This window comes from Nelumbo nucifera, chromosome 1, assembly GCF_055504915.1.
Source record: "Nelumbo nucifera cultivar China Antique chromosome 1, China Antique-T2T, whole genome shotgun sequence".
Lineage (NCBI taxonomy): Eukaryota > Viridiplantae > Streptophyta > Magnoliopsida > Proteales > Nelumbonaceae > Nelumbo > Nelumbo nucifera.
In genome coordinates, this window is record NC_142649.1 from 134,440,255 (window position 1) to 134,458,800 (window position 18,546).

Sequence of the window (18,546 nt, forward strand, 5' to 3'; positions counted from 1 at the left end):
TGAGGTGGAGATTAAATTTCACCAAGGAACATAAGAAAATAATCTGAGTCCATTATCACCAAATTGCATAACTTGAGAACCTGGATCCATTATCTACACATGAGGAAAATAACCTGGCTCCATAACTTGAGGAAATAACTTGTTGAAGAACAATTTATTGAGGTGGAGATTAAATTTCACCAAGGAACGTGAGAAAATAAACTGGTTTATTATCAACAAATGAGGAAGAAAAAATCCTTGGCTGTAATGGTGAGAGGAAAACGTTATGTGCGTTTTCCGACCATGTGGGGATGGTGGATATGGTTGATGGAATTAGATTTATCGATAATTGTTGAAGTGGTAGGAGAAAGGAGGAAAACTAGTTCAATGAAAAATATATGACGCTTGAAGGGTATTTGTGTTCTTTCATATGCCGTACAACAACTGTTAATGGTTTTGCAGTAAAATGATGTATTTTGAAAGTTTAGGTACACATTTTAAAGTTTAGGGACCCTAATATAGAATTTTCACAAATAAAAAAGTAAAAATAAAAAGTTAAAAACCATCTTCCAGGTTGCCAGTTCTTAACCAGTTGATTTGGCATCTATTTGGCATCGATGCCATTGCTCCAGAAAATAGTGACACATCAGCACCACATCGAAAAAATGATGCTCCAGAAAATGCCAATATGTTTGGAACCGCTTTTCCATAAAAAATGGTGCTCCAAGTCATGCCTTGGAAATTGAGAAGGCATGGTTTGGAGCAACGCCGAATTTGACGTTTTCCTAGATTGGAGCTCATTGCTACCAAAGAGGACGTGATGTGGACTTCCTATAATGGGTACTAGTGCTGAAAACAGATATGGAGAATTGGTACCAAACATAAAGTGTTGTTGTTGCTCCAGGAAACGTCGTACTTGACAACAACGTTTTCCAAACAAAAAAAAAGACACCGTTTTATCAGAAAATGATGCCTCCAACCCATACATCAGCAAATGGTGCTGTATCTACACCGTCGATGCCAAACATATACTTAATGAAATCAGGATATACTCCTCATAGAGTAGAGATCGGCTTCCATTGGGATAAACCCATGCCTACGAGTTTGGCTTCGGTCAGGGCAAAGCCCATTCGAACAATCTTTTCTGCCTTACATTGAATATATCTTCGTACTTGTATATTTTATATTATGGAGAGATATTCGCAATGCAAAGTTGCAATAGTCTGTTGGAATGGTGTGGGCGGGTGCGGATTTGCCCTGATGAAGCCTAGGGTTGTCCACGGGTCGGGTTGGGTCGGTTTACTGGGGTTTTCCCAACCGACCTGACCTGGTCGGGTTACCTGAGATGGAAACCGAAACCGACCCAGTGTTAAGCAAAACCGACCTGGTCGGTTTGGGTCGGTTTCGGTTTTGCTCATGTACAAAAAGGACATAGAAGTCTAGAAGAAAATATCTATTCTGAAAACTGAAGTTTTTAAGATATTTTCTAAAAATATATTTAAAAAGTTAGAATTAAAATAGAAGACAAAAGTTATCAAGAAAATAAAAAGTCAAACTGTTTTATAGAAAGAAGGATGAAATTTGTATATTTCAAGAAACTTTTTAAGTTCTAATCTAAGTAAAAAATGACACCTAATTATAATTGTAGTTGCCTAATTGGTTGCCTATTTGGTGTAAAAGACTATAAAAACTAAAATAGAGACAACTTAGTTAAATAGGAACTAGAAGACTAGGTTAGGTTGTAATTAGGAATTAGGATAGAGGCAACTTAATTAAGTAGGAACTAAGTTGGTTCGGTTCGAGTCGGTTTATGAATTTGTACAACCCGAAACCGACCGGTGCTTATGAAAACCCAACCAACTCAAGTTGAGTCGGTCTGAATTGATCGGTTTGATCGGATTGGACCTTCTTATGAACAACCCTAATGAAGCCGTACCTAAACTATTTCAATCGCTTTTTGCAATTTTGCATTGACAACATGAAATAAAACACATAAACAAGGATATATTCTCGATACAAAACTGTAAGGGCTGCTCCAATGGGTTTTACCCTGACGGAAGCGAGACCACATCTCCGCCCCCATAACGTCCCGCCCCACAATGCCCTATAGCACATCCTCGTCGTGTATTGGGCACATCTCCCGATACCGATGATATTATCATCGAGAGATGCTCTCAATACACGGCGGGATGTGCTGTGGAGCGTTGTGAGGCGGAGATATGAACTCGACCGAAGCCGAATTCCACAGAGCGCATCTTATACAGACTTCAAACCCCATCCCACCGTGTATTGAGAAGATCTCCCATGAATAACAACACAAACGACGGAAGATGTTCCCAATATATGGTGGGACGGGCCTATGGGGTCCTCGTGAGGTGTGCTTTGTAAGGCCGGACTCGATTTGATGGGATCGATCAAATCTTGCGAATGCAGCACTCATGATCAGTTGCTAGACCTTCCTTGCGGTCTCCCAGCAAATCCTGATGTTCAGTCTGTTCTGTTGACGGTGCGCAGTTGCTCTGCATTGGCATTTGCCATTGAAATCGAAGAGGAGCGGGTGCGGGGATAAGTTCGTTCTGTCATTTCCGTCCCCAACTAGGCGTCTACGCGGGAAAGCCTCCCCTCGAACGTTTGAGAGATTTCTCGTAAATTCGGAGCTGAAAGGGCGAGGATGACGGTGGAGCTCGCGAACGGAAATGGACTCGCTAATGGGGATTTGCAACAGAAGAACTCTGACAACAAAAAATCGCGAGAGAGCGAGCGGCGCCGGCGGAGACGAAAGCAGAAGAAGAACAACAAAGCACCATCTCAAGCGACCACCGATGTTGTGGCCGACGATAGCGAAGGCGCCGAAGATGAAGCCAAGGAAAACGCCGATCCACAGAAGGTTTTTTTTTTGTTTTTATTTTTTTTGTTATTTTGGAATCAGTCATTTTCTTACTTAAGCTAACCTTTGTCGTCACTTAGAGACTTCAGAGTTTTGGTTACTGAGTACAATGATAGATTGAAGAAGCTTCTGTGAATTCGTGTAAACTGGTCTGCAGTAGATTAGGTTTGAGATCTGGTATACAATTACGGACTGAAATCCAACTCATTGTTCTGTTAAATTTAGGATTATGATATCATTAAGTCTTTTCCATTCAACTTTGTTGGATGGTTTATTGGCTGTTTGGGGTTGTAGTCCAGTTATCGTATTTTGCCTTCTCGGCATCATATATCTTCTCACAAATACATTGTCTCTTCAAATGGTGATAATTATAGGCTGTCGAGCAAGTTGAAGTAGAGTACGTCCGCGAAAAGGCTGAGTTAGAGGACGACTTACTTGAAGATTTTAAAAAGGTTTTCGAGAAGTTCAGCTTCGGTGATGCTGCTATTACGACAGAGGTGTGTATGCGATTGTAGAAAAATTAATTAATTCTGAAATTTATAACGTTTTCATGCTATTTTTCCCTTTTTTTTATTTTTCCTACATAAAGGCATCTTTTACTTCTATTCAGGAAAGTGATAAAAATAATGAAACAGCTGCTAATGCAGCCTCAAATAAGAAGGTGGATTCAGATTCAGAAGAGGAAGAGCAGGATGCCAAGCAGAAGGAAAAGGGACTGTCAAATAAAAAGAAAAAGGTTTGACTAACTGGCACCCCTATGCTTCATTTCTCTTCCGCCTTGTTGTTAGGACTTAATAATTTAAGCTATCTTCCTGTAGCTCCAACGACGAATGAATATTGCTGAATTGAAACAGATATGCTCAAGGCCTGATGTTGTTGAGGTATGGGTGACTAATATATCCCTGCATGCCTTGTTATTTTTTTTTACTGCCTCAGTTGTCATTTATGGAAGCTCATAATTGTCTTCTGTCTGTTCCGTCTAAGTTATAGTGTGTCAGTAGTAACCATTAGGAGAATTGTATCTGTCTGTATCTTAGGGGCCGTTACTTGGTGTAATGGTAAACCGGATTTTTAAATCTAAGGAAAACTTTTTTTATCAGTAACCATGATCAAAGAGGGTCACGAATGATTTAGAAATAAAAAGTAAGAGTATCTTGCGTTTAAGAATGTATCAAGTATGGATATGATGCACAACATGTAGATGAGCAGCTGACCATCCTAAATAATCTGGGAAAATAGAAAAGCAAGATAAACTCAGTCATGTGGCTAAAACCTTGGGCCTGGTGTCTCCAAACTGATTTGGATCTTTCTACCTTTCCTTGCAAGTGAATTGACCAGGTTGGTTGATCCAAGGACAAAACAACAGCTGACATCCACTATAAAACCACTTGGCATTCAACTAATAAGTAGTTCCAGATTGAAGAGGATGCCAGTTTAAGGCCCTGTAACAAAGAGAGAAGTTTGGCTCTCAAAGAATTTCTTCTACTGGTTTTGAGTTGCTTGGCAATATGTTACCCTACCTATTCATGAACACTTCTCCCACCTCAGATGGACTTTGATTGTCAACTCAGCATCCACTAAATCTAATCCTTATGTTTTCTTCTGTGGATGGGTCCATGCTTGGGTCCGTTATCTTTCCCTGTTGCAAAACTATCTACAGCTTGCCATCCCCCAATAATGGAGTTTGTATGTGCTTTAAATTCCTCTCTTGTTGAAATTTTTTTTGTTTGGTAATAAATAAAAAAAAAGAACATTTTATTAATAGAAAGAAGAAGTACAACTGTAAAGGTAACGAGAAATCACAACCAAAGGCTTACATTAGAACCAAGATGGTACTACATCAAACAAAGTAAAAACAAAAATAAGAAATAACTGCTTGACTCTAAACCAAGTAGAGACCAAAAATTTGCTCTAAGATCCTCCTTTGAGACTCCTTCAAATTCAGGGAGCATAAGAACCATGGTTTTCGAACCGCTGTTGACATGGACGGTCGGACTGTTTGGCCCGGGAACCGTCTAGGCAACTTGTTCCGTTTTACCCCAAATCCGGTCCTTGCCCAAAAACCATTGAACCGGTCAACGACCTATTGACCCGGGCGGTCGAACCGTTGACCCGTTCAATGGTTTTGGCCGTTTTTATTTTTAATTTTTTTTTATTCTTTAATGTTTGTTGTCAGAATGGGCCGTCCATTCGAACCATTGACCCGGAAACCGGTGGCCAGAACGGTTCCATTTCCGGGTCGTTTTCTAAAACCTTGATAAGAACCCAATCCATTACCTTTTCCCACATAAAAGAGTGATTTGATCCCTTCTTCATGCCTTATCTTCAAAAAGTCTTCTATTTCTTTCATTCCCAATCTCCCAACAAATGCCAAAAGGAATGCAACTTCAAACTATTTTTGCCGTGATATTTCCTCTCATTTTAGGCCAACAAGCAAATAGTTTATCTGCTGGTGATATTTCCCCTCTTGTTGAAATCTAATGGGCCACTTTTGTCACCAGAGTCAATCAAATTATAAACCTCTTATTCCTTGTTTTCAAGGTTCTTGCATTTCTTTTTTATTTCCAAACAGGCTAGAAGACTTCACCTCTTGTGCACTTCCATATACTTTTTCATGTTGTAATTTGGGGAACAATCTAAGTCCAAAAGCTCCATTAAGCCTGTATGCAGTTCCATAAAGCTCCAAAAAGAGCATTCTCACCACACCCAAGCAGAGGATGCACAAATATAGAGAGATGAACCAATATTATGATTGGAGTATGTCACCAATGTCTATTATTTTCAAAGCAGTTTCCTATAAAAAGGCTTTGATCCTAGCGGGATCAATAGAACAAGATAAAACACCAAAATGATCAATCTATACCCTAGAATCAAGACCTGAGGGTTGGACAAAGTTATGTTTAAGCAACTCAACAAGATTAAAAGCTTCATTACACTCAAAATCTCCAAGATCTCTCTTAAAGGCAGAATCTCAAGAAACATCAAGGGAGTAAAAGGATAACAAGAAAAACCTTTTTTTAGCAACTGAAAATGGACTTTGTTCTTAACGAAATAGGCTCTCTCTATCAATGTCAATGGACCTTTAGGAGAAAAGTCCAAACTAAGATTCCACAGCTCCCCCTGGAAAGAATTTCAGGAGATTACAAGCTCTTTGAAGAGGAAGATGTGGTAGATTCTTGGAAAGGAGATTCTCCATGAATTCCTCCCTAACCACAAGTCACACCATAATTTGGTGTTATTACCATTTCTAATCCCAAATATAATGTAAGGAATAAAATTATTGTAGGTTTTGAGAATATCATTTCAAGGATAGTAGGGCCCAGATAAAAGAGATTCTCTTGGAAACCGTCACACTTAACCAACCAAGCCAAAGGGTCCCTTGTTTCACCAACTATAGCCTAGTTAACCTCTTCATTGCTTAAAAAGATGTCCATAGAGAGTATTCTTACTTTTGGGTAGTAGGAAGCTTTTCTCTTAATGGATACAACATAATTGTTATTGATAAAAAAACTGCTGTCTTTTAATCAGTGTTTTAAAAGGCGTGGGAGGCGTATGCCTGGAGGCACGCCTCCAGGTGAGGCGCTTCCAAAACGCCCTGAGGCGTATGCCAAAGGCGCTGACACCTCTGAGGCGTACGCCTCTTGCGTTTTTTTCATGAGGCCTGCTAGAGGCGTACGCCTCATGTGCCTCATGCACATCTTAAAAATGACAAAAAAATGAAAAAAGAAAAAAAAGGAAAGGAAGGGAAAGGAAAAGAAAGGGAAGGGAAAGAAAAAGAAAGAGAAGAAAAAAGAGAAAAGGAAAGGGAAGGGAAGAAAAGATAAGGGGAAAGAAAGTGATTTGTCCCCTGCCCCTTCGGTTGGGGGGCTTCGTCCTCTAGACCCCCCCTTTCAACTAATGTTATGCATCTTTATTCTTCTTAATATAAAAGATTTTTATTAAAAATAAAGAAAAAAATGAGATCCTCCCTTCCTCTTCATCCTCCTCCTAACCCCCCTCCTCTTAAGGAGGCTTACGCCTCCTTGTGTTCGGGAGGCTTACACCTCTTGCGTTCTGAACTACGCCTCACGCTTCTAGGTAGTGGAACGCCTCGCGTCACGCCTCCGCATTTTAAAACATTGCTTTTAATCTATCAAAGGTGTTATTGTATTACACCAAAATGTTGCATGGACAATTGACATGGATACAAGAATCAGAATCTGAGACACATTTGGGTGTTTGACATGGAAAGACGAAAAAAGGGCTTGTGAGCACATCTATAAACTAGTATAACCTATTAAAATACTACACACTTTTGTTGAATTTTGACATTTTTTATGTTACTATATGATTATGCAAATATAGGTAATAGGTTGTCTGCTGATCCACTTAAGTTCTTTACTCAGTTAACTGGTTCCAGGGTGTCTAGCATTTTTTTCATATTTGATTGTATTTTCTATTTGATGGCTACAGCCTCGTTGTTTGATCTTGCATTAACAGTGTTGTCATTTCTAAGGTATGGGATGCGACAGCAGCTGATCCGAAGTTGCTTGTGTATTTGAAATCGTACCGGAATACTGTACCTGTGCCAAGGCATTGGTGCCAAAAAAGGAAGTTCTTGCAGGTGTGTCTCTGTATTGACATGAATGGAATTTGGGGTAATGCATGCTTGTATGCTTGATAAGAAGACACGGTACATGGAGGTTGTGGAAGAGGGTGAGGGAAGATAAAGTCGATAAGGTTTCATTCCTCTTATATGTATATGTGGTTCTTGCAGGGGACTGGCTGTAACAATCACGGAGACAGGACTTGTTGGTGTTTGGCGAAGGGGACTCTTGTTTCTCTTTTGATATATTTTCAAGGGTGGGTGGGGGTGTGATTAATTGAATCATGCCACTTCTGTATGAAAAATAACATGCCTAGGTTAGATGGCCTGTTCTGCATGCCAGAGAGTGGAGGATTGTTGATTGGATGGGGAATTAATGATTTTGCTATGCAATTCCACATGTGTTGTTTTCATTGTCAATAATGCTTGGACTAAATGTTCTCTTTTTTTGACAATGCAGATGGGCGGTTAACAGCGCTTTAAAATTCTTATTTGTGGACCTATTTAGCATTGAATGCTAGAACCATGATTCTATTTGTTTGTTGGTTTCTCTTGAGTAATTTGTGTATTTGGTTTTTTTTTCAGGGAAAGCGTGGTATTGAAAAGCAGCCTTTCCAACTTCCTGATTTCATTGCTGCAACAGGAATTGAGAAAATAAGACAGGTAATGAATAATTTTCCAGTGCTATTCATATTCATCCTTTTCCAGGTGATTCCAATTCTTAGAAAATTTTGATACTGCCTGAAGTCTTGCTTCACTTCGTCCTTTCCAACCATGTTGTTTAGTTACTAACCATAGTGTTACTGGCTAAAATCTTAAAAAATGCTGTTATGTCTCTAAATTACCAATATAGCATATAGCCACAGACCTGTAACAGGGTTAGTATCTTTTTCAGTGTTAAAGGATGATAGATGTTTTTGGGTTTTGGAATGATTTAGGATTATTTTGATGAATTTTGGCTATTATTAGGAGCCTAACTTTAGACAGAATGTCAATGACTGAGAGGTGGGATTGTTGGAGCAACTCATAATAAGGTTAAATGCAGTTAACTTAAATGTTCAGGAGAGGGGTTCAAGAATGTGGAAGCTGGAGAAATCAGGTTTGTTCTCCACAAAATCCTGTTACAGAGTCTTGAATGGCTCCTATCCTGTTAGCATTTGGGCTTGGATTTGGAAGGCATAAGTCCCCTTGAAGAGAATTTTCTGTGTTCTGGGTGGTGAAAGATTCAGACCATTGACACCTTGATGAGAATTGAGAAGGGGCATGCAACTGGAGAATGTCTGTTATTTGCGCAGAGAGGTGCTGGAATCAGCTAACCATCTGCTCATTCATTGTCCGTTTTGTTCTTTGATTTGGTGCCACTTCCTTTGTTTATTCCATAGAAAGTGGGTCTTTTTTCCTTGTTCTGTAACTAAGTTGCTGGCCTGCTGGTGGGTAAAGAGTTTCTCACCCAAAGCAAAGTTGCTATTTGGAATTTTCTGCTGTTTGTTATATACTGGACCATTTAGAAAGGAAAGGTAGCAACAGACTATTTGAAGACAAGGCCCCCCATGGAGGCTATCATCTCCAGAGTTGAATGGTTGCTGATGAGTTGGAGTAGAGCATTGAAGCAGTTCTCAGATGTTTCTCCTATGTTTCTGAAATTAGTGGAGTTCCACCATTTTCTGGTGTTTTTTTATATGTTTTGTGCCTAGGACAGATTTTTTTTAATGTTAAAAAAATAGAATTCTCTTTGATTGCTTATCAAAAAATAAAAAACGAAAATAACTATGCAAATAGTATAATTTTTTTTATAGATACTATGCAAATAGTATAATAATCACTACTAAATTGTGTATCCTGTGTCCTAGTGATATTCTCTTGGAATATCTTGTTCTTCTCTTATAGACAAATTAGCCTGAAGCAGTTATGGCATTAGTTGGTATTTGGCTATTTGATGATGTGACACTGTAAGTGGCCAAATTTCATCTCACTGAAAGCCATGGTGGGGACTAAAATTTGAAATATTAGCATGAAGTGAAGGAGAGTTTTTTCTCCGAATTTGTGGACTTCTTAGTTTAATCGAACATGATTCAGAAATTGAGCCAGTCTTTTATAGACCTTTTGGTTTTTAGATGTAAAAATATGCATGGTATCAATGGAAGGATCCATGGTTTGTGATTTTGATATCAATTAACATTTTTCCATGTAGAGCTGGAGAAATTTTGGAGATGTTTAGCTAATTTCTCTAGGATATTTGGAAAATCTAAAAAATCAGGAAAGTTTTCCAGAAACATGGAATTTTAATATAATTGCACATTAAGAATCAAAAAACCATAGCAAAGAACTGATTAAATCAGGTAGGAAAAATTAAGAGACTGTAATAGATATTTTTCTCTTTGTCTCCCTTTTGGTCCTTAGCCATCGTCTCATCTCTATATATGTCAATTACTTGTCATTATATGTCTTTATTGTTACATGTTTTGATTAGATTGAGAATACTCTTTTGTAGTTATATGCATTTTTCTTTTCTTCTTTTTTGAATTATAGTGACTTAGTAAGTGAATCATATCAATGTAGCAAGTCAATTATCCAATCTCCGCTTCCCTACTGGTTCTTTTAGGAAATATTTCTAAAAAATTATGATGATTTTAATGAAATATTGAAGAATTTTTTAATAATATTCAAAAATTTTAAACTTTAGGGCCAACAGCCTATGCCGTTGAGTAGGGGTGTGCAAAAAAACCGAAAAAGTGTTTTAAAAGCGCAAGGCGCAAATCGAATCCTAATAAATTGAAAACCGAACGCTGCATCACTACCAGTCTCTCAGTTTGACAGTCTCTTTGAAAATCGAATCCCTAATAATGTAATAATCGACCTCCTACCTCCGCCGCGCCTTTCCAGTTTCCCCTTACTTTCCTTCTTTGAGCTTTCTCCGTCACTCTCTCAAACTCTGAGTCTCAGTTCTCTTCTTCCCCAACGGACCGACGGCCTTTGGCGCTCCGCCCTCCAACGTCTGACCAGGCGACCTGTCTCACTCTCTGTTCTCTCTCTCAGACTCTTCTTCTTCTTCCCCAACGGGCCAGACCTACCAATGGGCGATCGCCTCTGACCGGCGGTGTCTCTCATTCTCAGTGAGTGCCTCTCCCTCTAATCTCTCTCAGTAGTCAATTCTGTTCATTGGCTCTCATTCTCTCATCAGTCATCTCTTTGACTCTCACTCTTAGACTCAGAGCCTTCACTCTCTCTTAGACCGTCTGGCGTCTCCTCTCAATTTCTCATCTCTTGGTCTCTCTCCATCGGCTCTCACTCAGTCTCTTCTACAAGAGGGAAGGTTTTTTCCCCCTTTTTTTAATTTTCAGTGCAAAGAAAAACCGAAAAACCGAACCGTGGTTAACCGGTTGCATCGGTTCGGTTAGATTTAAAAATCGAACAGGTTGGTTCGGTCTAGAAAATCACCCCACGGTTCGGTAACCGAACCGTGAGCACCCCTACTATTGAGTACATTCTTGGGAATGCCATGTTATCATGAGAGTGGGGTAAAATAGTAATTGCCCCTATTTCCTTTTGACCAAAAACCTAGACATGGGTGTGAGTTGATGAACGTGTTCAGTTCAAAAGCGCTCTCAACCGCATAGGCTGTTGGGCCCCAACAGTCAAAGTTATCCCCACTGGTGTGCCTTTTTCTCATTGGGTCCTTTTGTGTAATCTTGGGGTTCTCCGCCTCTTTCAGTAATAAAATTCTTATATTTACCTATAAAAAATGATGGATAAAAATATTGCTTCAGTTACAACTGCAAATTGAAATCTGCCAAAAATAACCCTATATTTTGCTCACTCGCTTATGCTCTGCACAACTTCCCCCTTACTGGTGTTGTTTCCTTGCCCCTTTTAATACAAAACATTTATCATCACTGAATTTGTGGAGTTTGTATTTGTGTTTTTGCATGACTGCACAGGTGGGTATGAATTAATTTTTTCCCCAAAAATCCCCCTCTTGGAAAAGAAAATAATCAATAATCAAGATCTTTGGCCATTCCAAAAATTAAGTCTAATTCAAGGTAAAGTAAGAAATAATAATACATAATTAAACCTAACAGCTGAACATATGTCATTGATCCACTTAATTTTTCATCCAAAGTTTAAAAATGCAATCTTATTTGTTTTTAGATTGGTTTGCTTTGGAATGGGTCTTGGTTTGAAAAAAGAGGATTTCAAATGGTAAGGAATTGAAGAAAGCTTCATTATTAACTCTCAGAGGTGATGCTTGAACAATATTGCTTGACCAGAAAAACCAATTAGGCTTGTAACTTTTAGATTCTATTTCTAGTTTCAATTCTGTAAGTGTTAGTGTGATTGCCATAAAAAAAGCTTTTATATTAAATAGGAGGTTTTTGATTGTGATGCAGTTGCCTCACCAAAAAGGGAAAAAATAAAGAAATTTTATTTCAAACTATTTATGTATCACAATTTATCAAAAAGAAAAAAAACTATTTATGTATCACATTGTATAGAAAGGGCTTACATTTTGTGTTTTAGTTTATATGTAGGAAAATTTTGACCTATTTTTGAATTGAGCCTTGTTCAAAGTTTCTTGCATCTTCTGGCCTGTTTCAAACTATTTATGTATCACAATTTATCAAAAAAAAAACTATTTATGTGTCACATTGTATAGAAAGGGCTTACATTTTGTGTTTTACTTTATATTTAGGAAAATAGTGACCTATTTTTGAAGTGAGCCTTGTTCAAAGTTTCTTGCATCTTCGGGCCCTTCTCGAGTGGGGGGAGTATTCAGAGATGGGGAGGGTAGACTGGTGGCGTTGTATTCTGGACTTATAGGGGTGGGAGATTCACTAAGAGCTGAAATTATGGCCTTACTTCAAGGTTTGAGGCTGGCTAAGTAATGAGGTTTTCACAACCTGGAGGTGGAAGGGGACTCGAAGTTGCTGTTAGGATGGCTGCAAAAAGAAAGTTTGGGGGCTTGGAGCTTTTGACAGCAAATGAGGGAAATCTTCAGCTATGTAAGGGAGGTTGGGGCTCTCTTCAAGTGGATCAAGAGATCAGCTAGCTGATACGTTGGCCAAGGAAGGAACTGCTTAGGGAAAATCTGTTTTGGGCTGTGCTGTAATCTGTGAATTAATTGTGGGGTCTATTGGGTCAGCACTCCCTGTAGTGAGTGCTTGACAGTTGTACACTTATCTTTTTCAGTAATGAAAGTTACTGTTTCCAATAATAAATGTTTCTTGCATCTTGAATGATCAAAAAGGTACACAAACTTGCATCTTGATGTAATTTTGCAACCTATTTCGTGGTTTTATGGCATCTATTACAGGCATACATTGAAAAAGAGGACAGTAAAAAGTTAAAACAGAAGCAACGTGAACGTATGCAACCAAAGATGGGAAAGATGGACATTGATTATCAGGTTTGCTTGTCCTAACCTTTTGTTTCCTTCCATATGGTTCTTCCCTCCCTGGCATGTTAGTCATCTCAAAATCTCTGTTTCTTCATCAAAGTTCGTCTGTTGGTGACCTATAATAGGAATACCTATTTGAATTCCTTTTTATTTAAGTGCCTAGTTTCTGTATGCAGGTTCTCCATGATGCATTCTTTAAATATCAGACAAAACCAAAGCTGACAACTCATGGTGATCTTTATCATGAAGGAAAAGAGTTTGAGGTATAGTTTCTATATTGGCATTGTTCTGATAATTGAGCTGAGCATATGACCTTCAGAGTTAATTCTTCTGTAATTTGGTATTAGTATGTTAACTCAATTAGAGATGGAACTTAAGTTTTTATTATAGAATACAGTTTCTGTGACACCTTACCCACGTGATTTATCCATCATCCAGTTAGAAATGCTTTGACTTTCCTTAAGGGCAAGTTAGTGTTTGCTGATATTTGTGAGTAAAAGCCATTTATATCCAAATGTTGGTGGCATCAAGGAAGGGTGGAACATTGTGGATGTTCTTGTTATTTTTCTAGGATCCCTCCAGGCCACACTACTACTAGTTTACACTCCATGTTAGGGCAAAGAAGAGTAAATCACTATGGATGCCAATGTTACTTCTATGACATTTCTCTAGGTCAAACTAGTTTGTCTTGTATACAAAGGGCATCTATTGATGTGAATGATACAAAAGATAATGTTGTGGTGCAACTCCTGATTGGTTGTTTGTGGCCTTGTTTTTAATTTTTGGTCTTACAGATTTATTTATGATATTATATTACATGCTAATTGCTAATTATTGGTTATATGTAATTGGATATACAGATAAATGTTAGGTATTAATTTAGGCACATCCCTTTTCTGATAAAGGGGCAAACTCCCAGTTATTATTTAAAGAGTACATATTTGAAAAGACAAACTTTCCTTTTATCATTACAAACAGCCTTATCTTTCTACTAGGGATATCGGAAAAATAAGATGTGCCCAAATCAGTCCATGTAGGTTGCCCCACCACCACCACCACCACCACCACACACACACACACACACACATGCACACACTGGGGGGGGGGGGGACAGATCCATTTCCTACATTTAGTTTCAACCTTTTGAGCTACATGCAATTTTGCTCCTTTTCTATGGTTTTGCAGCAAAATCTTCTTTTGGTGTTAAGCCAGGTCTCTGCTAATATGTACCAACCTTGTGTTTTTTGTACAGGTGAAGTTGAGGGAGTTCAAGCCAGGTCTGCTGTCCCAGGAACTTAAAGAGGCCCTTGGTATGCCTGAAGGGGCTCCTCCTCCATGGCTTATCAACATGCAGGTTAACTGAGCTAATATGTTTTGCACAATAATATTTTTTTTTTTAATTTCCCATCTTTTGTTATGTATAAACTAATGGATTATCTATTCAGAGATATGGTCCTCCACCATCTTATCCACATCTTAAAATCCCTGGACTGAATGCTCCCATTCCTCCTGGAGCTAGCTTTGGTTATCATCCTGGTGGTTGGGGTAAACCTCCTGTTGATGAAGTGAGTTTTTTTCCCATAAATATTCTACAGTAATTTTTTAAAATGTTTTTATAGTAAGCTGTTGTGGAGCATTACTTCATTATCTCACTTGATCTGTTAACATTGTTGTTAGTATGGACGCCCTCTGTATGGAGATGTTTTTGGGGTCCAACAGCAAGAACTGCCTAATTATGAGGTAATTTATTGCAACCTTTTTCTTGACCCCGGACAGGTTACTTGTGAGACATTTGAAAAGATTTTAATCAAATTCATGTTAATCTAGATAATGATTCAAATGTTCATCGATTTGGAGTTGATGAATGGAATAAAAGAACAATGTTTGGTATGTGGACAGGAAGAACCTGTTGATCGGAGTAAGCACTGGGGTGATTTGGAGGAAGAAGAGGAAGAAGAAGAGGAGGAGGAAGAAGAACAAATGGAGGAAGAGGAATTGGAGGCTGGCATTCAGTCTGTAGATAGTCTTTCTAGGTATTATGCCTTGCCTTAAGCCATTCTATTGTATTATACTACTTGTTATTGTATTATTTTCATCTTTTTTTTTTTTTTTTTTGGTTCAGTACTCCAACTGGGGTGGAGACACCTGATGTTATTGACCTCCGAAAGCAACAGAGGAAGGAGCCTGAGAAGCCTCTGTACCAGGTAAATACATCATTTACAGCTGTTGTTAGGTTTACATGGGTGCAACTTGGGTTGCGTCTTGGGACCAACTCAACAAACCCGATCCAAACCAACTTGAGTTGCCTGAGGAAGGTTGAAGCATCCTTCTCTGACTTGCCCTAAGGGTTTGGCTTAGTGGCAGAGCTGAATTTCGAGTTCTGTGGATTGCTTCTTACTAGATTTAGGTCAAACATTAATATCATTGAAAATTTTCCTGTTTGAGCCTAACCCAACATTACCAAGTTGACTTGGGGTTTGATTAACCATATTTTATGATGGGATCCATCTAGAGATCAGATTATTTACTTGGATTTCAATGTTGTTTTTTTTAAGCAACTTCAAGGTTTTATTATTGATGAAATTTCCTTTTTTATTTCTATATATATATATATATATATATAAAGGTGCTTGAAGAGAAAGAAGAAAAGATTGCTCCAGGGACCTTGCTTGGAACAACACACACGTATGTATGCTGACCCTAGAGAGCCTGTGTTGTTAGTACCCCGAGTGCCTGTAGATATAAACAATCTGACTTTTCCTGGAACAGGTATGTTATTGGTTCTGGCACCCAGGACAAGACAACTGCGAAGAGGGTAAGTATGCTTGGACAGTGTTCAGAAGGAAACCACTTCGTTTGGAAACTTTGATCTTCATAACTTTGATTATTCAAGAACCAAAGATCATCATCATGGTCTCATGGACTGGATTATCATTGCCTTTTCATTCAATGCATTTACCTTTATTCACTGGGTTTATTACATTTCACATTCAGGTTGATCTGCTACGGGGCCAGAAATCAGACAAAGTGGACGTCACTCTACAACCAGAAGAGTTGGAAGTTCTGGACAATGTTTTGGCTGCAAAGTAAGGGATAACATGGGAGAGTGATACTCTAAGCACTAATATTCTCTGTATTGGGTTTTATTGACATACGGACCTCATTGCAGGTATGAGGAAGCAAGGGAGGAGGAGAAGCTGCGCAGCCAGCGGGAGGATTTCAGCGACATGGTTGCAGAGGTTTGCTGCTTACACAGTTTTTTCCCTCCAATTTTTTATTTGTTGGTCAACAATTTGCCATTTACATGAGGATGGAATTGTGCAGAATGAGAAGAAGAGGAAGAGGAAAATGCAGGAAAAGGAGGGAAAGTCAAAGAAGAAGGATTTCAAGTTTTAATGCGTCTGGAATTTATTCATATTATCGTACTCAGTTATGTGTAACACTCTTCATGTTGAAGAATGCACCTGATTTGATGGGGTTCTGTTATGCCAGGCTGGTGAAATTTATTGGGTGGGTTCACAGTCGGACTAACCTCGTTCTATGTTATAAATCAGCGAATGATCAGAGTCAGAGCCTTATTTTCTATTGTAATTTGCCCTCATTGCTAGATTTTGAATGAAAGATGAACTTCGGTGCGGAGAAAGCATGTAAGAAAAGGTTTAAAAAACCGACACGTATCGGTCGATACATATCGTATCGGGAGCACCCCGATATGCCCCTACAGAGGATGTATTGGAGTTTTGACCGGTTCAGGGGGTGAAGGAATCTTAAACTGGCCCCCTGAACCAGTTTTGAAAAAATAAAAATAAAAAACTACAGATACTGCCCAATACGCCCCTACCGTCGTATCGGGCGTATAGATATTTAAAACCTTGGTGGATTACTCCGAGCACAGGCATCTCGCAATTGGGTGTTTATTAGACTTAATCGTATGTTAGAAATCCAATTTCTGCAGCCTGCGAACAAGATGTTTCTCTCCTACTTGGATCTGATTGTGATCAGATTTGGTGACAGCAAATCCAGGTAAGGTTCAAAATATTATTACGTATTGGTCGGTATTGGTTGATACGTATTGTATTGGGGCCTTCCTGATATGCCCCAACAGGGGGTGTAGGTCATGGGTCAGAGGACTTAAACCGATTCCTTTGAATTGGTTTTGAAAAAAATAAATAAAACATAAAAGCACCAATACAGGGCATATTGGCCTGGATCGATATTTATAACCTTGGGTTCAGGGTGTATTTTACGACTCTAGATCTCATGCCCACAGGAACTCTACCCATGTCTACCCAAAACACACTACCTTCGTGCACTGGAAATATGAAATATCTCGTATAATACTATGCAAGGTTCAAATTTTCAATATGATGCACTCGATATGGGGTGAATTATATCGTATTTTTTAAATCAAGATATAGGAAATGCATAGAAATCGTGCATACCGTATTTTTTTATGCATATTGTACGCTTATTGTGTTCATACGCGCTTATATCGGGCGCTTTGGGGCCGTATCGAGCGATACACTACCGATACGAGGGTGTATCGACCGATATGCCACTAAAAAGATATGGGTGGAAAATAAAAAGAGTATGGGGGAAAGACGACTTCTTACTCCAAAAAAAAGCCTTCTCTCCCCCCAAACCACTCCAAAACTTTGAAAAACTTACTTAGAATGTTAGATCTACAAAAAAAAAACCCAAGAAAAATACATCAAAGTTGAAGATTTTTGAAGCTTTGGAAAATATTGCGAAAATAGATGTGTTTTTCAACTTTTTTGATTTGTTGTTTCTTTCTTTTTTGAATGCTTGGAAGTGTTCTAACCTTGGCTGATTTACATTTCCCTGTAAAAAATTACAATTTTTTTTTTATTATATGTATAGATCTATGGATTTTTATGAGGAAAATTGGAAAAAATAAAAAAAATAAAAAAATGAAATTCATTTGCATGTAGGGACTTAATATGTTAGAAATCTATAGATGATTTACCATATCCATTTAAGATTTAAAATTTTCTATGTAATATTTATTTATTTTTGTAATTTTTGGAATTAAAAAATAAATATGAATTATTTATTTTTTATTGTGATTTGTCCATAAGGACTGAATATAGTGTTAATATATGGCTGATCTATCATATCCATAGATCTTTTGGCATTTATTCTTCAAGTATGATTTTTTTTTTAAATTTCCGAATTAAAAAATAAATATTAATTATTTAATTTATTGTGATGACTGAATATAGTGTTAATATATTGTTGATCTGTCATATCCATAGATCATTTAGCATTTATTATTCAAATATGATATTTATTTATTTTTTGTAATTTTCAGAATTAAAAATAAATATTAATTAATTACATTTTGGTATGATATAGCCTTAGGGATTGAATATATTGTTAATATATGTCTGATCTATAATATCCATAGATCATTTGATATTTATTCTTCAAATATGATTTTTTTTTAATTTTTTGTAATTCTTAGAATTAAAAACAAATATTAATTATTTATTTTTTATTGTGATTTGCCCATAAGGATTGAATATAGTGTTAACATATGGCTGATCTATCACATCCATAGATCATTTCGCATTTATTATTTAAATACATCTTTTTGAATTTTTATAATTTTCAAAATTAAAAATAAATAATAGTTAATTACATTTTGTTATGATATAGCTCTAAGGACTGGATATAGTG

At 37.8% G+C, this 18,546-nt stretch overlaps 1 protein-coding gene across 1 annotated transcript; it reads left to right on the plus strand.

Moving 5' to 3' along the window:
* The first annotated feature begins 2,484 nt into the window (after window positions 1-2,484).
* On the plus strand, window positions 2,485-16,489 carry LOC104586452 (uncharacterized). Its single transcript, XM_010243700.3, has 18 exons — window positions 2,485-2,866; window positions 3,241-3,363; window positions 3,477-3,602; window positions 3,685-3,747; window positions 7,362-7,469; window positions 8,037-8,114; window positions 12,763-12,855; window positions 13,023-13,109; window positions 14,099-14,200; window positions 14,292-14,411; window positions 14,524-14,586; window positions 14,746-14,879; window positions 14,969-15,050; window positions 15,473-15,531; window positions 15,616-15,661; window positions 15,841-15,932; window positions 16,016-16,085; window positions 16,171-16,489. Exons 1-18 carry the CDS (start codon window positions 2,651-2,653, stop codon window positions 16,240-16,242), a joined length of 1,734 nt encoding a protein of 577 aa, XP_010242002.1. The 5' UTR covers window positions 2,485-2,650; the 3' UTR covers window positions 16,243-16,489.
* The last annotated feature ends 2,057 nt before the right edge of the window (window positions 16,490-18,546 follow it).